The 22255-nt window shown below is 39.5% G+C and overlaps 1 protein-coding gene across 5 annotated transcripts in view; it reads right to left on the reverse strand.

The window, feature by feature from the left end:
* MLLT10 (MLLT10 histone lysine methyltransferase DOT1L cofactor) overlaps positions 1-22255 on the reverse strand; it is a 229860-nt gene that overhangs the window by 1818 nt on the left and 205787 nt on the right. For all 5 annotated transcript variants that reach the window (XM_028156561.2, XM_028156559.2, XM_008148856.3 and 2 more), the window contains 6 exons: positions 11976-12130; positions 9443-9631; positions 8855-8943; positions 8356-8717; positions 7179-7275; positions 1083-1292 (listed from right to left, as the gene is read on the reverse strand). In XM_028156561.2, coding sequence (XP_028012362.1) covers positions 1083-1292; positions 7179-7275; positions 8356-8717; positions 8855-8943; positions 9443-9631; positions 11976-12130 — 1102 coding nt within the window. The remainder of the gene's footprint in view (positions 1-1082; positions 1293-7178; positions 7276-8355; positions 8718-8854; positions 8944-9442; positions 9632-11975; positions 12131-22255) is intronic.

The raw sequence follows: 22255 nt of genomic DNA on the forward strand, positions 1-22255 counted from the left end.
TATCCTCTAAATTAAAATCATAAGTGAGGTAAAATGTGGTGTATACAGTTATTCATTTTTTTTCTATAAGTCAACATGGTTATTTTTTAGCATTATATAAAGACATACATTTACTAGTAAACATTATCAGTTGTTTTATAAACATGAAATTCAGTGGTAAACAAAGACAGAAATGCCCATTGCAGGAACAGAACTCACGAGGATGAATGTAGAAAGCATCCCCTGAAGATGACGCTTCCACAGAAGTAGTAACACGGTATTATGGAAAATGAAATCTTTATGGACTAATAGTCATGGGTTCTGATGTGACATGTGCCTTTTATCCTTTGATCTTTAACCTCTTTGAGTATACTTTTATTAAATTAATAAAAATGGGATTACAGCTCATTATCATTTTAAAGACTGAAATCCTGCATACTATTGTATCTGGCCTGGTCGGTGTGACTCAATATTTAGAGTGTCAGCCCGCACACTGAAGAGTTGCAGGTTCAATTCCCAGTCAAGGGCATGTACCTGGGTTGTGTGTTCACTCTCAGAACCCTGGTGGGGTGCATATGGGAGGCAATCAGTCAATGTGTCTCTCTCACACTGATGTTTCTCTCTATCTCCTTCTCTCCTCCCCATCCCTCCCTCCCTTCCACTCACTCTAAAAAGCAATGGGAAAATATCCTCAGGTGACAATTAATAAAAAAAGAGGTCTAGCCCTGGCCGGTTTGGCTCAGTGGATAGAGCGTCAGCCTGCGGACTGAAGGGTCCCGGGTTTGATTCCAGTCAAGGGCACATGTCAGGGTTGCGGGCTCGATCTCCAGTAGGGGGCGTGCAGGAGGCAGCCTATCAATGATTCTCTCTCATCATTGATGTTTCTATCTCTCTCCTCCCTTCCTCTCTGAAATCAATAAAAAATTTTTAAAAAGATGTCTAACATATAGCAGGTACTTAAGAAGAAATTACCAGGAGAATAATGTATTTTTTAAAATGGGAGAGATCAGAGAGAATAATCTCTAATTAATCAATAAAATTCTTCTGATTAATCAACAAAATTCTTTTTATTTCATTAGATATAATAATACAAAGATACTTACTGTTCCTTTCTGACTTGCATTATCGCCATGGATGGTGAGAAATGGGTTGGTGGTAGCTGGGTGAAGTGGTGGTGCCTGAGTACCTGCAAGTAGGTTGTTTATCGGTATTTGTGTTGGTCCAGAGATCTGTAGCTGCTGTAGTTCAGGTTGGTGATGTTGCTGGTGGTGATGCTGTTGCATTAACTGATACAGAAGGGCCTGATGTTGCTCCTTAGGTAAAAACATGTGAGAGAAGATGAGTTCCCTGTCACAGAATTCAGCAGTCAGTAAAGTCTGCCTTTTCTATTTTCTTCTTTATTTTTATTTATTTTTTATCACCCGAGGATATTTTTCCATTGATTTTTAGAGAGAGTGGAAGAGAGTGGGAGAGACAAAAATATGAACGTGAGACATATCAATTGGTTGCCTCTGCATGTGCTCAACCGGGACCAGGGTTCAAGCCTGCAACCAAGGTGCATGCCCTTGACTGGAATTGAACTTGTGGCTCTTCAGTTCGTAGGCCAATGTTCTATCCACTGAACCAAACCAGCCAGTGCTATTTTCTTCTTTAATATTTAAATGTAAGTTACATTCATAATACTAAGAAAGAAAACTAGCATCTCATCTGAAAAAATACACTGCACTAGATAGTAACTGTCTATACTAATAAAAGCCTATGTGGTCATCACACCCTCAGGCCGTGATGCCCGCACACCCTCACGCCATAACAATCCATCACCAGGAGGCTGTGTGCACAGCAGGCATGCACAGGTGGGCAGGGACTTGACGCTGCGTGCGCGGCGCAGAGGCGGTTCCGGGCGGCTCCGTGCGGTGACGATGGGGGCAGGACCCCCAGCTCCAGCCTACCTCTTTGGGGCAATCCATCGAGGAGCCCCGGATGGGTGGGTGGGGCCTACCTCTTTGGGGAGATCGATCGTGGGGCTCCCGCACTATGCGAGGGCACAGGACAGGCTGGGGACCGCCCCCTGAGTGCACAAATTTCGTGCACCGGGCCTCTAGTCTAATATAAAATGTCAATAACATCAGTGAATGGCTTATTTTCAGTAAGGGCAAACAAATATAGGAGACCACTATTCTAAAATTAGGTTATCCATGAAAATCAAGAACAGCAACTTACAGAATTCACAAATGATCTGTATTTGACTTTAGAATGCACTATGTGGGTCAAATCCTTCCTCTAATTCTGGGAACTTATTCAAGCCGACAGAAGGGTGCTTTTTTGATGTAAATGAGACTATTCTTTATAGCAAGCATATAATTCATTTCTTGAGTGATTACTATGTGCCAGGCCATGTTTTGAGACATGTATTTTGTGCTTGAGACATATCGGGGAGGGGAAGGGAGAGAAACCCCTGTCCTTATATATAGTCCACCCTGGGGGGAAGAGGGAGAGACCAACAAAAATGTTAGAATATGATTATTGCTAAAGGTCAGGGGAGCCCTGGCTGGTGTTGCTCAGTGATTAGAGCATCAACCTACAGAAACTAGCCCTTAAAGGTGTCAGATTCGATTCCCAGTCAAGGGCACAGAGCTGGGTTGCAGGTTCTGGTCTGAGGCAACCATTTGATCTTTCTCTCTCTCTCTCCCTCTCTCTAAAGGTCAATCAATTAAAAAAAAAATTACCCTAGTCTATTTGGCTCAGTGGCTAGAGTGTCGGCCCACAGACTGAAGGGTCACAAGTTTGATTCCAGTCAAGGGTATGAACCTCAGTTGCAGACTCAATCCCTGGCCCTGGTCAAGTCAAGTGCAGGATGCAACCAATCAATGTATCTCTCTCACCTCCATGTTTCTCTCTCTCTGTCTCTCCCCTCCCTTCCACTCGCTAAAAATCAATGGAAAAAATATCTTCAGGTGAAGATTAACAAAACAAAAAATAAAAATAAAGGTCAGGAGAGAGAGAAGTGTGTGAGAGAGAGTATGGCAGGGGTGGGGGTCATATGAAATGAATTGGTCAGGGAATTCTCTGAGTGGATATGGGGAGGGGGCGTCTAGGCAGATGGAACAGCCATTGCTAAGGGGCTACGTCAGAGAACATACAGTATGATCAAAGAAGATAGCAAGACCAGGGGTGCTGGAGTGGAGGGAGCAAGGAGGAGGACAGAGAATACAGCAAGCAGTAAGGCTTTTACTCAGTGAAATGGGAAGCCAGTGCAAGGTTTTGAGCAGAGGAGTGATACAACCTGATTTAGGATTTCCTGATGGAATCAATGTGAGACATCAGAGGAAGAGGAGTGAAGGATGACTGTAAGGTTTTTAGCTGAAGCACCAGGAAGAATGGACTTGCCATCAGCTGAGGAAGGGAAACTGTGTGGAGTAGGTGTGTGGTGGAAGATTACCATGTCAGTTTTGGACATGTTGTGCTTGAAATGTCTAGCAAGATAGCCAAGTGGAGACATCAAGTAAGCAGTTGGGTAAAGATGTTTGAAATTCCAGAGAGAGGCTAGGGCTGGAGAAGCAAGTACCTACATAGGAAAGGTCTTTAAAGCTACATGACTGGAGATGACTGAATTCTGAAACACAGTAAGGGGCAGAGGAGGAGAGAAGGACCTAGGAAAGGAGGCCCAGTTAGGTAGGAAAACAAGATAATGTGGTGCCCTGGAAAGTAAGGTCGGAAAGGGTTTCAAGGAGGAGTGATCATTTCTGTCAAATGCTGTCGCCAGTCAGGTCAAGTGAGATGAAGAACTAGAACTGACCACGGGACTCAGCAATATGAAGGTCATCAGGAGAGGATAGCAAGCAGAGAAATAGGGTATCAGCTGGTGGGGGCTGTAGGATCAAGCAAGAGTTTTTCTTAAAATGGGAGAAGAAAGTGTGCCTTATAATAAAATTCTTGCTTACATAAATGAGCAAACTTTACCGGTTTCTGAGCAACAATTTGTGCTAAAAATTCCTTAACCAAATTCTGGAAATATGACATCGATATGTGCTATTATTAGAGTAAAAATATTGATTAATGGAAGAACTCCAAATAAACTAAATTTTAGTACTTCATATTAAGATGAGGCATGAGATAATAAAACAAGATCACATTTCAGTGTAAGCATTTAAGAATTTATATACAACGGTATTGCTTAGTAGTTAGAGTGTTGGCCCACACACCAAAGGGTCTCCGGTTCAATTCCTGGTCAAGGGCATGTATCTTGGGTTGTAGGTTCAATCCCTGGCCCTGATTGGCGGGGAGGGTGTAGGAGGCAACCAATCGATGTGTCTCTCTCACATCAATGTTTCTTTCTCTCTCTTCCCCTCCCTCCCTTCCATTCTATCTAAAAGCAATGGAAAAGTATCCTCAGGTGAGGATTAACAAAAAAAAAAAAACAAAATTATGTACAATCTATCTTTGTATCACTATAAATACAGTGAGAGTGAAAATGCCTTATAATTAAAACAAATATTTTCGACTAAAAATTCTGAGTTCACCGAAGAGTACCTTGTCCAAATAGTCTAACTTAAAGAAATGTGCTAAGAAAATGAAGCTGGAGAAAAGTCACACAACCATATCAACTTGGTCTCACTTTAAATTTATGACTACAGAGGGTCAGTCAGTGCTGCCCTTGTCTGTGAGCCACACACTTCCTTCCACATGTGTCTTAGTTAATTCTTTCTCCCTTTTCACCAAGGTATTTATTCCACATCTTCTTCTTTTTTTTAATATAGTATATTTGTATTGCTTTCAATGAGGAAGGGAGAGGGAGAGACAAAAGTGATGAGAGAGAATCACTGATTGGCTGCCTCCTGTACAACCCTCCTGGGGATTGAGCCCACACCTGGGAATTGAACTGTGACCTCCTGGTTCATACGTCGACACCCACCATTGAGCAACACAAGCCAGGCTGTTCCATATTCTTAAACACAAATACTCCATTCTCCCTCAGCTGATAACTTTACTTATAATTTAATTAAAAATTTAAAACATTAAAAGTGCATTTCCTCAACCTCCTATCAAAAAATCCACTGACAACTGCTCTGCCTGCTCTCTTAGAATACAACGCTACGCTCAGCTTCTCTCCTTTCTTAGGAACTTTGCTGTTCTGGCCCTATCCTTCCTCTCTCCTGCACCAGAAATTAACCCACTGATATACATATATGCTGTCCTATTAAAAAAGGATAGAAACTACCTCCCGAGACCATGTCTTTCTTCGGTTCGGTGCCCATTTCTCTGCTTTTGACATAAGAACATCTTTAGTTGTCTCCATGCTACCTTCACTTCCTCTCCTCCCGTTTCCTTTTGAACCACTCGGTGAGGTGTTTACTTCTCACCACAACCACATTTGTGAAAAACTTCCAGACAGTCAAATCCAACAGTCAATTTTCGCTTGTCCTTCCAGAGGCATTGTAAACAGCAAAGCCCTTTCTCGGCACGTTTTCTCAGCGGAGGCTTTCTCAGTTCCCTCCTGACTCTACGGCCACTTTCTTCCTAGCTCCTTTTCTAGGTTATTCTCCTTGCCCAGGATGTCCAGGACTGTCTTCAGGTCTTATCAAATCTTATGCATCTATACGTCACATGTGCAGCGAGGACCCCAAATTTATATATTCAACTGCATTCTTTCCTTGGACTACAGACTCATACAACTGCCTAGTGCACAGCTCATCTAAACAGACATCTAAACAGATATCTTAAACTCAGTATGTTCACATCAAACTCCTGTTTTCTCACTAAAACCTGTTCCTTCTGGTCATCCAAATCTCAGTAAAAGTCAACATCCAACTCTTTAGGACGCTCCTTTTTCTTGAATGTCCAACAAACAAGACTTGTTGGTTCTAACTTCAAAATATACAATTCCAGCCCTGGCTGGTGTTTCTCAATGGTTACAGCATTGGCTTGCACACCACAGGGTCATGGGTTTGATTCCTGGTCAAGGGCACATACCTGGGTTGCAGGTTCGATCCTGCACCATTTCGGAAACATGAGGCAGCCAATTAATGTGTCTCTCTCACATCACTGTTTCTTTCCCTCTCCCCACCTCCCACTCCTTCCCATTCTCTCTAAAAAGGAATGGAGAAAATATCCTTGGGTGAGGATTAATAACAACAACAAAATTTCAGGCAGTTTTCTGCCACATTTATCCCGCTATTTTAAGAAACCAACATCTACCTAGACTGCTCCTGTTTCTATTCTTGCCACCATCTCCCCTCCTAATACACACAATTTTCCATAATGCAGCAGCTAAACTCATCTCATCTTTTAAAAATGTGATTATTATGTCACTATTCTGTTCAAAGCCCTCTAATTAATTATTTTAAATAATCCTGAAAGAAAAAGTGAGAATATAAAAAAAAAAACTCTTAAAAAAACTTTAAAACAATTTGGATAATTATTAAAGCTAGGTGATTAGTATATTATACTCTCTATTGGTACACTGGAGAATATCCATAAAGAAAGTTAAAAAAAAAAATCACCAATTGCTTTCCATTGCACTTAAGATAAATCTAAATTTCTTGCCACAGACAGCTAAACAAGGCAGTCTATGAACTCTGGACCAAAACCACCTATCTGACCTTCTTTCCTCTGCATGAGCCTCTCTCATCCTGAAGTCATGCCAGCCTTTTTTCTAGTCTCGAAAACATAAACACTTACACAGCTGAGGTCTTTTACAACTGCTATTCCCTCTACCTGGAGTGTGCTTTCTCGTCTATTCCCATGTCAGAATGTCATGCTTCTTCAACTTGTATTCAGATCTGTGCTCAAAAGTCACCTACACAAAAAAGCTGGACCATCCTATAAAAATGGCCCTCATGCCACTGTTCTCTATTCCCTTATCCTGCTTTATTTTTCTTCTCTACCAAAAAGTATGTATTTATTGTCCATCTCCCCTATCAGAATGAAGCTCCATGAAAATACAAAATCTTGCTCACCACTCTATCCCAGAATCTACCAGAGTACCATATCACATGTTCTAATATTTGTAAATGAATTAATATAATGTCACTATAGATATTACAGATAATACCTAATGACAAGACAAACTATTTTTATATTATGCATCCCATAATGTTATTTCCCAAAATGTATAATCAGTAAGGCACACTGACTATCTATTATAACTTAGATCACTTTCTCCTAATAAAAATCAAATATTATCAAAAGGAAGCACTTACTGGCGTGAGCTGTTGAGAATTTAACAACTGCTGAAATTGCTGTTGATGAAGAAATATTTGTCTTTGCTGGTCAGAAAGTAATCCTAGTCCTGAGGCACTGAAAAAAGATGAAAATTCTTACTTTCTACTCTATACCTTTAATGTGTTTTTTTTTTAATGTAAAATAAAAGACCACTCTTTGATTTGATGTTTCATAAGTTAAGTCAAGTTTTTAATTATAACACTTTTTGGAAACAATATGTACAAATTTATTTCTGTGTGCACATGTGTGTGCACACACGTGTAAGCATGCATACAGATAAATAAGTAAATAAGAATTCACATTGTCGAGAAATGTTTTGTTTTCCTTTTTTATTGTAAACCAAGCAGGCACTAAGTTATTTTATGGAATAGAAATTTACATGTGTTTATAACATGCACATGTAATAATTTATTCTTAATTATTCAAGAATCATTTAACCCCCACTAACACATATTTAAAACAAGAAATAACCCAAACATATTATTGAGTGATTTGACCTAACCTTTTTAAATGGTCCCAATGATCAGTAAAATTAAGCACCAATGAAGAGAGCCATAAAAAGTTGACTAGTACCCACTGAAAATCCATTTAAGTGATTTATTCCTCAAAAGTATGTTCAATAACATGATCTTAGTCTCCTTATTCTGAACAAACATTCACATAAAATTCTAGTACAATGAAACAGAGAGTCTCACTCCCTAGATATTCAAGATAAATATTTAAACCTTCATCCTATAGCAAAGATTTTTTATTATAAAACTAAGGAAATTACATAGCTCAATTTTAAGAAACCAATATTCTTATGTGATCTTCATTACAACATTTCTTTTCTTCAGAATTTATGATACATGAAGGCAACATACACAGGGATAAGAAAAATTAGTATTTAAAATATACATCACAGATCAAGACTGAAATTTTCAGCACAGAATATATTTAATGTTTTGTTACTAAAGTGGTTTAATTTTGCTTTATTCAGAGTTAGTTAAGTTTCAAAAATAAATGGCTCTCAGTATAATATACTTAGTTTAAAGGTTTGGTGGACTTTAACTTCTTAAAGTACAAGGAGCACATAAAAATAGCAATCTAAAACATGGACAACATGGTATTAGGTTGCACTGAAAAACCTAAAATATATTTAAGTAAGTTTCTCACCTGTTAGTCAGTGTAGCTGGCATTGGATGAGTTGCATTAGGTGGAACAGTTGTATGGGTGAGGGGGGTAGGGTTCTGGGATATTGTGACAGGAGTCTGAATAACCCCATTTAAAGCTCCTACAATGCCATTAATTGCCAGTTGGTTACCTGGCAAAGCTCCAATTATCCCACCCACTCCAGGAACTGCAGGAATGGTGGATGTTACAGTCTGCATTCCACTAGCCAGCGCCCCCACCGTCACACCATTGACCTGCTGAACTCCACTAACGCTTGAGCCCTGCTGAGCGGGACTCTGCCCAGCAGGAGGTGGAGTAGAAAGAGCTGATGAGCTGCTGGTGCTTTGTCCACTGGAGGTTAAGTCCTAATGGAAGAAAAAACAGAAATTTAAATTGTTAAGGAACACAGAAAAACCGTTTAAAATAATTTAAAACCATTTAATGTGATATACTCTTGTTTGTAAGTAAAATACACAAATTAAACTAAGCACACCAAAATTACCTGATTTAATACAGGAAGAGAATTCTCAGGTAAAAAGCTGTTTCCTAGATGAGGGCTCTTACTGCTGTTCAAGGAATCAGTAGTAGGAGCTAGAAAAAGAAAAGAAAAAATAACCTATTTTCCCTATTAATTACATCACGTATAAGATTAAAGGCTTATCTAAAAGTTTATCCTGAAGCCCACATTAAAAACACATAAAAATTAAGTTTTGCTCTTCTTAAGACCAGTTTAAATAATAATAATAAAAATCTTTATGTCTACTGAATATCATGGCTTTAAATCAATAAAAAGATCATTATACATTTAAATAAAATTTATCATTAAACTATGTGATAAAGTTGGAACAAGTTCATCACTTAACAGGATTCTTTATGTTCTTTGAAATAACCTATCATTCCTTTTCTACATCTTCATGTAAGTTATTATTCACTTATTTAAAATGTATTAAAATGGGGTGGGGGGTGGCAATGGTAAGATATGTACACATATAATACCTTAATAAAAAAAATTGAAAATAAAATAAAATAAAATAAAATGTATTAAAAGTCTAGCCTACTTTCTATAGATACACGATAAATATTTTCATACCATTCTGTGCTGAAAATGCATGAATTTGATGAGATGGACTAGGATTTGTTGTTATTGCTGGAAAAGGCACTGAGAGCTGTGCATTCAATAACTGAAGGCGTTCCTTTTTGGCAGTTAAATTTTTAATTTGTTCCTCTAATCTTCGATTTTCAACTTGAAGTTGGTGTAATGATTTCAGCATTCCTAAAACTAGCAAACATTTGGATAGTTTTTAACAAAGACAAGTTCACACACAAGGCTAAGTACTTTAAGGACTTAAGTGTCAATAACTTTAGAAATAAGGTGAAATAGAAAAATAGAAATTCTGTAAAGCATTTCTAAATTATTAGGTTTTATTCCTAAATTTATATGTAGTTATAAATATACCATAATATATTTGTACATATATAAGCATAACCAAAAAAGCACCCACCTGGTGCAGGTAATTTCCTTCTCAAAAAAAAAGACAAAAACATTTTATTTTCATCAAAATAAAAACCTAATTAAAAATCAAAGTGCCATTTTAGATAATTTTACATTAATAGCATAAAGTGAGAAAGAATCATAACAATATCCTTCAACACAATAACCACCATATGCTTTTGTTTGCTGCTTGGTTAATTATGCTACCAGACAGGTGAGGAACCCCCAAGCCCAGCTGCTCAGAATGCTAATGCACACATCTCCCAGCAGGGGGCAGTGTGTGTGTGCACTGCAGCCCCCAATCCCAGAGAAGGCTCATTATCTGTAAACAGGCTTAGTTTCTGTCCTGCCTCATCACCTCAAAAAAAAAAACTCTGACCTCTAGAATGACAACACAGAGTGCTACTGTTATGCCACAGTGACAGACACTTTAAAAGTTCTATGCCTTAAAAAGTTGTATTTGCTTAACATGCCCTCAGGGCCTTAAAAAGATACACTTCTACTGGTACAAACACATATGGTCATTTCCCAAGGATTTAACTTTTATCCCTCCGCTTCAAGATCCCACAAAGAAACTCTTAGAGCACCCAAATGAGATGCAATAAGACTAAGCAAAACCTGTCCTCCAGCTATCATTTAAAGGATTATCCCAGCATGAATTTCCTTACAATAAGCATGTTTTTTCTGTCAGGGCACCATTCATAAAAATACAATTTATGGCACTTGTCTACTAACAATAAGCAAAATCTATTCTATATATATAAAAGCCTAAGCAACCATTACTACGGAATGACCATAACGACTGGTCGTTATGACCAGGGGGCAGACGTTCAATGCAGGGGCTGCACCCAGCCTACAGGCCCCAATCAACCATGGGGCCTGCCAGCCAACCTCCAAGTCCCTCCCCTCCGCCAGCAGGCCCCTGTGCTGGGATGGGGAACTGGGGGTGGGTGGTGGCGGACACGGCCCTTTTCCCAGGGGGGCTGAGGGCCTGCTCCCTCCTCGAGGCCAGCGGCCAACCTCCTGGATCCCTCCTCCTGTCCCTTCCCCAGCCAGCAGGTCCCAATCACCTCATCAGGGCCAGGCTCCGGGCTGGGCCAGGGAACTAGGGGTGGGTGGTGGCAGATGCAGGCAGCAAGGGAAGGAGGAGGCGGGGAGGCGGGGAACCTGATAGACCCTGATTGCCGGCCAGGCCTAGGGAACCCACCCACGCACGAATTTCGTGTACTGGGCTTCTAGTGTTTTAATAAAATAAAGCAGCAAAAATGTATATCCCAAAATATAAAAACCACCTATTCCTCATCCGGCCCCAAATATATCCTTAACACTAGGCCACTTTTCCAGCTAACCACTACCTGTACTGTAACTTTGCTGTTTGGCATTTTTTACCCATGGTCTCCCTGTCAATACTTAAAGTTGTAAAGATACTAAATATGTATATATAAATATATTATATAATTTAAAAAGTAAATGACATGTAGTATATAAAACTATGTATATTATTTACATATATATAATTTGGTAATTATTATTCTTTCTCACACAAATTATAAAATCAAGATAGTTGACATACTTGACTATATGCACTGTTTACAATAAATTCTCCTGAGATGAGCAACTTTTATTCAAAATTAAGCTAAGAGAAAAATATAACTCATGTATTTTAGTAAAAGTTAAAAATTGATCAGAACAAAATACAATGAGAAACAATGTATCCATATTATAATAATTATAAACAGTAACAATAACCAGTGAATGGATTAGAGCTTTCTATGAGTCAGGCAATGTTCCTTACATTTTTTATGTCATTTAATCCTCAAAACTATGATATAGGTACATTATTACTCCCATTCTACAAATGGGAGACTAAAGCACACTGACATTTAAGAAAGCTACCCATGATCTGCTAAAGTATGTAAAGGCAGGATATAAGATCAAGCAGTAAAACTGTAGAATTTGTTCCAATAAGCTACTATATTACATTTTTCTTACCTTTTAATATAAAACATATATCATCATTTCATTGCTATTCTTGATGAAGCGTGACTTCTGCACCTATCCACCTCTCTGTTGTTTCATCCACCCATTCCATCTATTCATCTTTCTTTAAAGACAAGAAAAGAATACTTACTGTCACTAGGAGTACCCTGTTCTAATAGAAATTGTTGTCCTTCACTCCACTGCCTCTCCAAAAGCTGTTCTATGCTGGCTGCTACTGGAGGCAGATTTTCCAAAGTGCTGTTGCCTGGTGGATCATAGCGAATCTGTAAGCTGCTTACAGGGGATCTGTTGAAAACATTAATTCTCAGGTTAAACAGCAGAACCCTTCACAGGAGAGCACATTCACATTTCTCACCTTATGCTGACCCTTTTCCTGTACAAGTTCTCTAACACCAAGCAGCCTACGCTAGAACAATCAAACCATAACCTACTAAAATTTAGTCATTATCACTCTTCCTCCTCAAATTGCAAAACCAAAGGACTAGCTGGCCATACTTGATAATTAAAAACCACTAGAAAATATAAATACACTGACAATAATATCTGAAACAGGCTATACAAGAACTTGATATAGGTTTGTAAGATTTTAACCTAACTAGCCAGAAAAGAGTTCCACCATTCTGCTTTAATATGCAAAATATCAGAATTATAATAATGTAGAATGTATTTTAATTTACAACAAAAGCTCAATCAAATATAAGTAAACAGATATTTTTAATAATTTTGAAGCCTTTTGTTCTAAATCTAAAATACTTATTTGTAAGTATTTTCAGTATTAAGGAACATTATCAAGACCAAAGCAACTTTTATTTTACAAATGTTTCTAAAATGTCATATCTGCACTTCAGATGACTTAATTAACACTTCCAGAACAAGTATCTCTCTATATAAAAGGCTAATATGCAAAGTGTCCCTCAGGAGTTTGACGGGGAGTTCAATTGCTCGTTATGACATGCACTGACCACCAGGGGGTGGCGCAGAATGAAGGAAGGCCCTGGCCGGCAGCCAGAAGGCCTCATTGCCGGCCAGGCCTAGGGACCCTACTTGTGCACTGGGCCTCTAGTTACTTATACTGAGATGAATATGCAATGTTCTCAATCACCCACTTCTTTTGTTTCAAATTAGTAAATGTGGCTATTTCTAGTTCCCAGCTTCCATATTAACATAACACATTAATAAAGGGTTTTAGAGTGTCCAAAGTGTTTCCATATAATCATCTCATATGATTTTCTCAACAACCTAGTAAGAAGTCAAAGCCTGGATTACTGGCTCTATTTCTATCTGAGGAAACAAATGGGGCTTGAGTGTCTTGTCCAAAGACACAAAGCTGATAAATGACAGAGTTTGGGCTAGAAGGCAAGTCTTCTAACAACCTACTGTTGTTTTGCCACTGCCTTAAAATATTTCTCTAGAAAAGTATCTTTAAATAAGAAGTTAAACAAATGAGGCTTTTAATTCCCTATGAAAATACCATGTGCTATATACATTTGGCTATCACACTCCAAATAGATTATTATGCCAGGATAATTTAGGATATTACATTTCAGGTTGATCTTTAAGGTATAATATAAAGTTGAAGATACATGATAAAAATAATTTTGTACCATTTATTGTGTTAAATCCCATTTAGCTAATGAAAAATAATGACACGAAACAAAATAGCACTGAAGGATCTTAAATAATTTCTGGGTAGCTTGTATGGGATTTTAAGTTTTAAAAGGAGAACACAGAAATGCTTCCTCTACATATGAGCAAAAGCCATTAGCTTTTGTCTTTGAAAAGAAGAATAAAATATAGAAGTAAACACAGTATAAAATTAGAGATTAGTCAGATGTTATTACCGTGTACTTCATATACCTAGTTTCAAAAGAAAGAATATTTAATTTTCTGCAGTTAGGAAAAACAATACTACTTTTAGTTCACTCCAGAATTATATAGGATTAAGGGAGCTTTGGGACACCATGAAATGTGACAACATCTGCATCACAGGAGTAGAAGAAGAAAAATCTGAGCAAGGAATAGAGAACCTGTTTGAACAAATTATAACAAAAAACTTCCCTAACCTGGTTAAGGAAAAAGTCACACAATTCCAAGAAACACAGACAGCTCCAATCAAAATGAACACAAAAAGACTCACACCAAGATATATCATAATTATGCCCTGGCCAGTCTGGATCAGTGGATAGAGCGTCAACCTGTGGACTGAAGGGTCCCAGTTTCGATTCTGGTGAAGGGCACATACCCGGGTTGTGGGCTTGATCCCCAGTGGGAGGTGTGCAGGAGGCATCCGGTCAACGATTCTCTCTCATCATTGATGTTTCTATCTCTCTCTCCCCCTCCTTCACCCTTCCTCTCTGAAATCAATAAAAATATGTTAAAAAAAAAAAGACATATCATAATGAAAATGGAAAATGTTAAAGGCATAGAAAGAATCTTAAAGGCTGCAAGAGAAAGAAAGTTACCTACAAGGGAGCTCCCATTAGAATGTCAGCAGACTTAACAGAAACACATCACGCCAGAAGGTTGTGGCACGAAGTATACAAAGTAATGAAGAACAAGGAACTAAATCCAAGACTACTCTATCCAGCAAGGCTATCATTCAAAATTGAAGGTGAATAAAGAGCTTCACAGACAAAAAAAGGCTAAAGGAGTTTATTACCACCAAACTAGTACTGCAAGAAATGCTAAAAGGTGCTGTTGTAAAAAGAAGAAATAGGGAAAGAGAGGGGAACACAGACATAAAGAATAAGAATGGCAACAAACAAGTACCTGTCAATAATAACCTTAAATGTAAATGGCTTAAATGTTCCAATCAAAAGACATAGGGTAGCTGTATGGATATGAAAACATGACCCAAATATATGCTGTCTACAAGAGACTCACTTAGGATGAAAATAAAGAAATGGGAAAAAAATTTCCATGCAAATAGAAATGAAAAAAACAACAACAACTGGTGAATCAATACTCACATCTGATAAAACAGACTTCAAAATAAAGGCCGTAACAAGAGATAATGAAGGCCACTACATAATACAAAAGGGGTTGAATCAACAAGAGGATATAACCCTGGTTAATGTATATGCATCCAATATAGGAACACCCACATATATAAAACTAGAGGCCTAGTGCACAAAGTTCATGCATGGGTAGGGTCTCTAGGCCTGACTGGCGATCAGGGGTGATCTTTGGGGCGACAGGCAGGGCAACTGGGGCCCCCGCTGGCACCTGCCTTGGCTGGCGGCCTGGCGCAGCCTGCTTGCCAGCCCCGCCCACTGCCACCGCTGCTGGTCAGGGCCTGTGGGCTGGGGGCAGCTCCTGCGTTGAGCATCTGTCCCCTGGTGGTCAGTGCACGTCATAGTGACCGGACCTTCTGCTGGTCTTTCCGCCACTCGGTCGATTTGCATATTGGGGTTTTATTATATAGGATACTTCTGGAAGACCTTAAGGGAGAGATTGACAACAATGCTATCATAGTAGGGGATTTTTAAAAAAATATATATTTTTATTGGTTTCAGAGAGGAAGGGAGAAGGGGAAGAGAGATAGAAACATCAATGGTGAGAGAGAATCATTGATCGGCTGCTTCCTGCACGCCCCCCATTGGGGATCAAGCCTGCAACCCGGGCATGTGCCCTTGAGCGGGACCCTTTAGTATGCAGGCCAATGCTCTATCCACCGAGCCAAACCAGCCAGGGCCATAGTAGGGCATTTTAACACCCTACTCATATCACTGTATAGATCTTCCAGACAAAAAATTAACAAGGAAACAGTGACCCTAAATGACACACTAGGTCACATGGATTTAATTGACATTTACAGAACATTTCATCCCCAAACTGCAGAATATACATTCTTTTTAAGTGCACATGGAAAATTCTCAAAAATTGACATGTTAGGACACAAAACAAGTCTCTACAAGTTCAAGAAGACTGAAATCCTATCAAGCATCTTCTTGTTCCACAATGGCATGAAATTAGAAACCAACTACAGTAAAAACTCAAAAACATTCAAACACACGGAAACTAAATAGCATGTTATTAAACAATGAATGGGTTACCAATGAGATCAAGAAAAAAATAAAACACTTTCTGGAAACAAATGAAAATGAGGATACAAGAACCCCAAATCTCTGGGACACAACAAAAGCAGTCCTGAGAGGGAAGTTAATTAAGCCTACCACAAAAAACAAGAAAAATTATTAATAATATACTATTTAACCCTACAACTTAAAGAATTACAAAGAGAAGAAGAAAAGCCCAGAGTAAGTGGAAGGAAGAAAATAATAAAGATCAGAGTGGAAATAAATGACATAGAGACTTGTAGGGAGCAGCTCTATGGTCAAGCCTCGAGCTGACCTGTGTCAGGGCCACAAACAAGTCCCAGCCTGGAGGGCAGAGCACTCCTACCATGGTTAAGCCTGACCTTGTAGCCCTCCCTAATTCCTTCCTAAGTAGCTAATGGGCTGCCGGAGGTGCAGCAAGTGTTGCCAAAACAAGAACATTTGTATACATATTAATCCTACCTAATAATAGACAAATATGCAAATTGACCACACCTTCGCGACGCCCAAGCCACGCCCACCAGCCAATCAGGACGAGTATGCAAATTACCCCAACAAAGATGGCGGCTAATTTGCATATCAAGACAGCTTAGAAAGAAGCCAAGAGATGCTGAAGGGAGCAAAGCTGCAGAGAAGCAAGCAAGCCGGGGGGAGGAGAAGGGAGGAGCGGAGGCGGGGCCGGGGGAGAAGGAAGGAGAGCGGGGCGGGCTGGCGGAGAAGGCGGGCCTGGGGACAAGGGAGGAGAGCAGGCGGGGCGGGGTAGAGTGCAGCAGGAAACCCTATTGCAGGATTTTTCTTGCAATGGGTACGCTAGTCTTTTTATAATCAGACTATAAAATAAACACACTATATCAGCTCTGGTCCTCTGTCTCTCCATCAGAGGACAGTGGTCCCACCTGGCCCCAGCTTTTTCTTTCTATCTCTGTGCCTATCTCTTTCTTTCATTTTCTCAATCCCCAGCCACCCCTACTCAGGAACTGGACTGCTCTCTAGCCGCGATGGATAGAGAAAAGAGAGAAATATTTATAGAGACTAAAAATAATACAAAAGATCAATGAAACCAAGAGCTGGTTCTCTGAAAGGATAAACGAGATTGATGAACCTTTAGCCAGACTAATCAAGAAACAAAGAGAGAAGACCCAAATAATCCTATCTAATAAAGAAGGAATATGATAATTGACTGTCATACCCTCACAAAGATGGAGGTGCCCACAGCCAATAAGGAGGGAATATGCTAATTGACTGCCACGCTCTCAAAGATGGCAGCACCCACAGCCACAGATGGTGGCACCCAGTCCCCTCAGCCCCGCCGGGGCGGCAGGCACGCGGTACGGCCGGGTCCACCCTCAGGCAGGTCCGGCTGCTCTGCACACCTGCCTCCGGAGTCCCCCAGTCCCCTCAGCTTCCCAGCCGCCCAGGGCTGGCCCAAGGCGCAGGCAAGCCTTGGATGGTGGCTGCCCAGGGGTACCCGAGGCTCAGGTAACCAGGGCCAGCCAAGGCTTGCGCTGCTGGCAGTGGCAGCAGCAGAGGTGTAATGGGGGCATCGCCTTCCCCTGATTGCCAGATCGCCTCCTGCTCCTGAGGGCTCCCGGACTGTGAGAGGGTGGCAGGCTGACCTGAGGGACGCTCCCTCCAGTGCATGAATTTTCATGCACTGGGCCTCTAGTTAGAAATAAAAGCAGTGAAGTAACAACTGACATCACAGACATACAAAGGATTGTAAGAAAATATTATGAGCAACTATATGCCAACAAGCTGGACAATGTGGATGAAATGGACAAATTCCTAGAATAATACAATCTTCTAAAACTAAATCTGGAAGAGTCAGAAAACCTGAATAGGCCAATTACAACTGATAAAACAGAAGCAGTAGTCATGCCCTGACCTGTGTGGCTCAGTGGATAGAGCGTCGGCCTGCGGACTGAAAGGTCCCAGGTTCGATTCCGGTCAGGGGCATGTACTTTGGTTGCGGGCACATCCCCATTGAGGGGTGTGCAGGAGGCAGCTGATCGATGTTTCTCTCTCATCGATGTTTCTGGCTCTCTATCCCTCTCCCTTCCTCTCTGTAAAAAATCAATAAAATATATTTAAAAAAAAAAAAAAAAAAGCAGCAGTAGTAAAAAAACCTGGCCAGAGGAGTTTTACCAAACCTTAAAAGAATAACTAACACATATCCTCCCCAAACTATTCCAAAAAATCCAAGAGGAAGGAACACGTCCAAGCTCTTTTTACGAGGACAGCATTATCCTAATTCCAAAACCAGATAAAGACACTACAAAGAAAATTACAGTAACATCCCTGATGAACACAGATGCTAAAATCCTCAACAAAATATTAGCAAATCGGATCCAGCAATGTCTTAAAAAGATCATATATCATGACCAGTGGGATTTATTCCAGGGATGCAAAGCTGGTACAAAATTAACAAATCAGTAAATGTGATAAATCACATAACAAATTGAAAGACAAAAATCACATGATCATATCAATAGATGCAGAAAAAGCGTTCAACAAAATCCAACACACATTTTTAAAAAATATATTTTTTTCTTGATTTCAGAGAGGAAGGGAAAGGCAGAGATAGAAAAATCAATGATGAGAGAGAATCATTGATTTGGCTGCTTCCTACCCCCCCACAGAGGATCGAGCCTGCCAGCCAGGCATGTGCCCCTGACCGGAACCACACCAGGACCCTTCGGTCCTCAGTCCACTGAGCCAAACCAGATAGGGCCCAACACCCATTTTTGATAAAAACTCTCAGCAAAGTGGGAACAGAGAGATCGTACCTCAACATCATAAAGGCCATATATGAAAAACCCACAGAAGAATGTAAAATTGTCATTATCCACAGATGACATAATATTGTATATAGAAAACCCTAAAGACTCCCCCAAGAAACTACTAGATTTAATAAATGAATTCAGCAATGTTGCAGGATAGAAAAATAACACTCAGAAATATATGGCATTTAAAAAAAAATCCTCACCCGAGGATATTTTCCCATTGATTTTTAGAGAGATTGAAAGGAAGGGGAAGAGACAAAGAAAGAGAAACATCAATCTGAGACACATCGATTGGTTTCCCCCCACATGCACTCTGACTAGGGCTGGGGATCAAACCTGGGACCCTTCATTTTGCGGGCTGATGCTCTATCCATTGAATCAAACTGGCTAGGGCTCGATGGCATTTTTATACACCAATAATGAACTCTCAGAAAGAGAAACTGAACAAACAACCCCTTTACCATTGTAACAAAGAAATTAAGACACTTAAAAATAAACTTAACCAAGGAGGTAAAATACCTATATTTGGAAAACTACAGAATGTTGAAAAAAGAGACAGAAGAAGATATAACCGGAAGAATATACCATGCTCATGGACTGGTAGAATTAACATCATTAAAATGTCCATACTACCCAAAGCAATATATAGATTCATTGCAATCCTTATTAAAATACCAATGGTATACAGCCCGGCCAGTGTGGCCCCGTGGTTGAGCGTCGACCTATGAACCAGGAGGTCACGGTTCAATGCCCGATCGGGGCACATGCCTGGGTTGCAGGCTCGATCCTCAGTGTGGGGCACGCAGAGGCAGCCGATCAATGATTCTCTCTCATCACTGATCTCTCTCTCTCTCTCTCTCTCTCTCTCTCCCTCCCTCCCTCCCTCTCTGAAGTCAATAAAAATATATATTTGAAAAAATGGCATATTTCACAGATCTAGAATACTCCAAAAATTTATATGGAACCAAAAAAGACACTGAAAATTTATATGGAACCAAAAAAGATACTGAATCATCAGAAAAATGCAAATTAAGACAATAATGAGGTTCCACTTTATACCTGCCAGCAGAAAGGCTTTTATCAATAAATCACAACAACACTGAATAGCTGCAGCAATCTTGAGAAAGAAGAATAAAGTTGGAGAGATCACAATACCAGATATCAAGCTATACTGTAAAGCTACTATAATCAAAACAGCCTGGTACTGGCACAAGAACAGGAATACAGATCAATGAAACAGAACAGAGAACTCAGAAATCAACCCAAGCCATTATGCTCAGTTAGTATTTCACAAAGGAGGCAAAAGGGTACAATGAAGTAAAGACAGTCTCTCCAATAAATGGTGTTAGGATAACTGGACAGGTATATGCAAAAAATTGAAACTAGACCACCGACTTACACCATACACAAGAATAAACTAAAAATGGATGAAAGATTTAAATGTAAGTCATGAAACTATAAAAATCCTAGAAGAAAACGTAAGCAGCAAAATATCAAACATCCCATGTAGCATAAAATGTCTAGAGCAAGAGAAAGAAAGGGAAAATAAACAAATGGGACTACAGCAAAATAAAGTTTGGCAGGGCAAAAGTAACCATCATCAAAATTAAAAGGGAACCCTCTGTATAGGAGAACGTATGTGCCAATGATACATCTGATAAGGTGTTAATTTCCAAACATACGAAGTACTCATACAAATCAACAAAAGGAAGACAAATAATACAACTTAAAAATGACAGAGAACCTAAACAGACACTTCTCCAAAGAGGACATACAAATGGCCAAGAGACATATGATAAAAAGCTCAACATCACTAATCATCAGAAAAATGCAAATTAAGACAATAATGAGGTACCAATTCACACCTGCCAGCAGAAAGGCTTCTATCAATAAATCAACAAACAACAAGTGCTGGTGAGGATGTGGAAAAAAAGGAAACCTAGTACACTGCTGGTGGGAATGCAGACTGGTACAACCAATGTAGAAAACAATGTGGACTTTGCTCAAAAAATTAAAAACGGGATTGCCATTTGACCCAGTGATCCCACTGCTAGGAATATAGCCTAAGAAGCCTGAAATACCAATCAGAAAGAATACATGCACCCCTATGTTCATAACAGCATTATTTATAATAGCTAAGACCTGGAAACAGCCCAGGTACCCATTCATAGATTAGTGGATAAAAAAGCTGTGGTACATTTATACCTTGGAATACCATGCAGCTATAAAAAAGAAGGATCTCTTACCCTGTGAGACAGCATGGAGGAACCTGGAAAGTATTATGCTAACCGAAATAAGCTAGTCAGAGAAAGACAAATATCACATGATCCACTTATATGTGGAATCTAATGAACAGAATAAACTGGCAAACAAAATAAATCCAGAGATATGAAAGCATGCAACAGACTGATGATTCTCAGAGGGAAGAGGGGAGGGGATTAACCAAAGAACTTATATGCATATATGCAAAATCCACGGGCACAGTCAATAGCGTGGTGAAGGCCTGAGGAGGGCGAGGAAGTGAGGAGAAAGGGGACAATGGAGTGGAAAAAGGGGACATCTATAATACTTTCAACAAAAAAGATAAATTAAAAAAAAAAGAATTATGTAGAAAAAAGGCACTGCTAGATATACCACCACCTAGGAAATACAAAATTAGAGGTTACTGTACTAATCTCTTTAATGACAAATGTTTCTTAATAGAACTTCCCTGATGTTATCAGCAACATAGTAACACTGATACTCATGGCAGCTATCACATAGAAATTTTAATTTTTTTTTTAATCCTCAACTGAGGATATCTTCCCATTGATTTTCAGAGAGAATAGAATGGAGAGAGGAAAGGAAAGAGAGAGAGAGAAACATCAACATGAGAGAGACACATTGATTGGTTGGTTGCCTCCCCAACTGGGGCAGGGCATTGATCCTGCAACTGAGGCTCGTGCCTTTGACCAGGAATCAAACCTGAGACCCTTCGGTCCGTGGACTGGCGCTCTAACCACTGAGCCAAAAATTTTAATTTTCAACAGAACTTTTAAAAATTCCCATAGTTGAACATTTTTAGTTTGCAATGGTTGAAAAAAAGTTTCTAAAATGGGCTTTTTTCTCCTCCTGCTCTCCATTCTCACCCAGTCTAAATCCATACTTGAGGCAGAACTTACAAAGATTAGAGAACAGAGAGAAAACAAACCAGAATAAGGTGTAGAAGGTGAAAGTGGAATAAAATTAGTAAAACACGGACACAACATTTCCTACTATTATTCTCCCCATTGAGATAGAAGATTTGGGGCACTTAGATTGTGCTAAGAGAAATTCAATCCTTCAGTACAACTCTGATTAGGAGTGTCCTAATAAATGGTCCCTGAATTCTTTCATATAATATCTAAAACAATTTCAAAAAATAATGTAACACATTTGTTATACTTTGATTCAAACAATTCTAAGAACTAGAGGGATTTCAGAGATGAACAACAAGAACTTCATTTACTAAATTAGGAACCAAAGACTAAAGTTTTAAGTGAATTGCCCACAACAGAACTAAAACTGGAAGCCAAAGTTGAAAGCCTTGA

The sequence above is a fragment of the Eptesicus fuscus genome, chromosome 2, assembly GCF_027574615.1.
Source record: "Eptesicus fuscus isolate TK198812 chromosome 2, DD_ASM_mEF_20220401, whole genome shotgun sequence".
Taxonomy (NCBI): domain Eukaryota; kingdom Metazoa; phylum Chordata; class Mammalia; order Chiroptera; family Vespertilionidae; genus Eptesicus; species Eptesicus fuscus.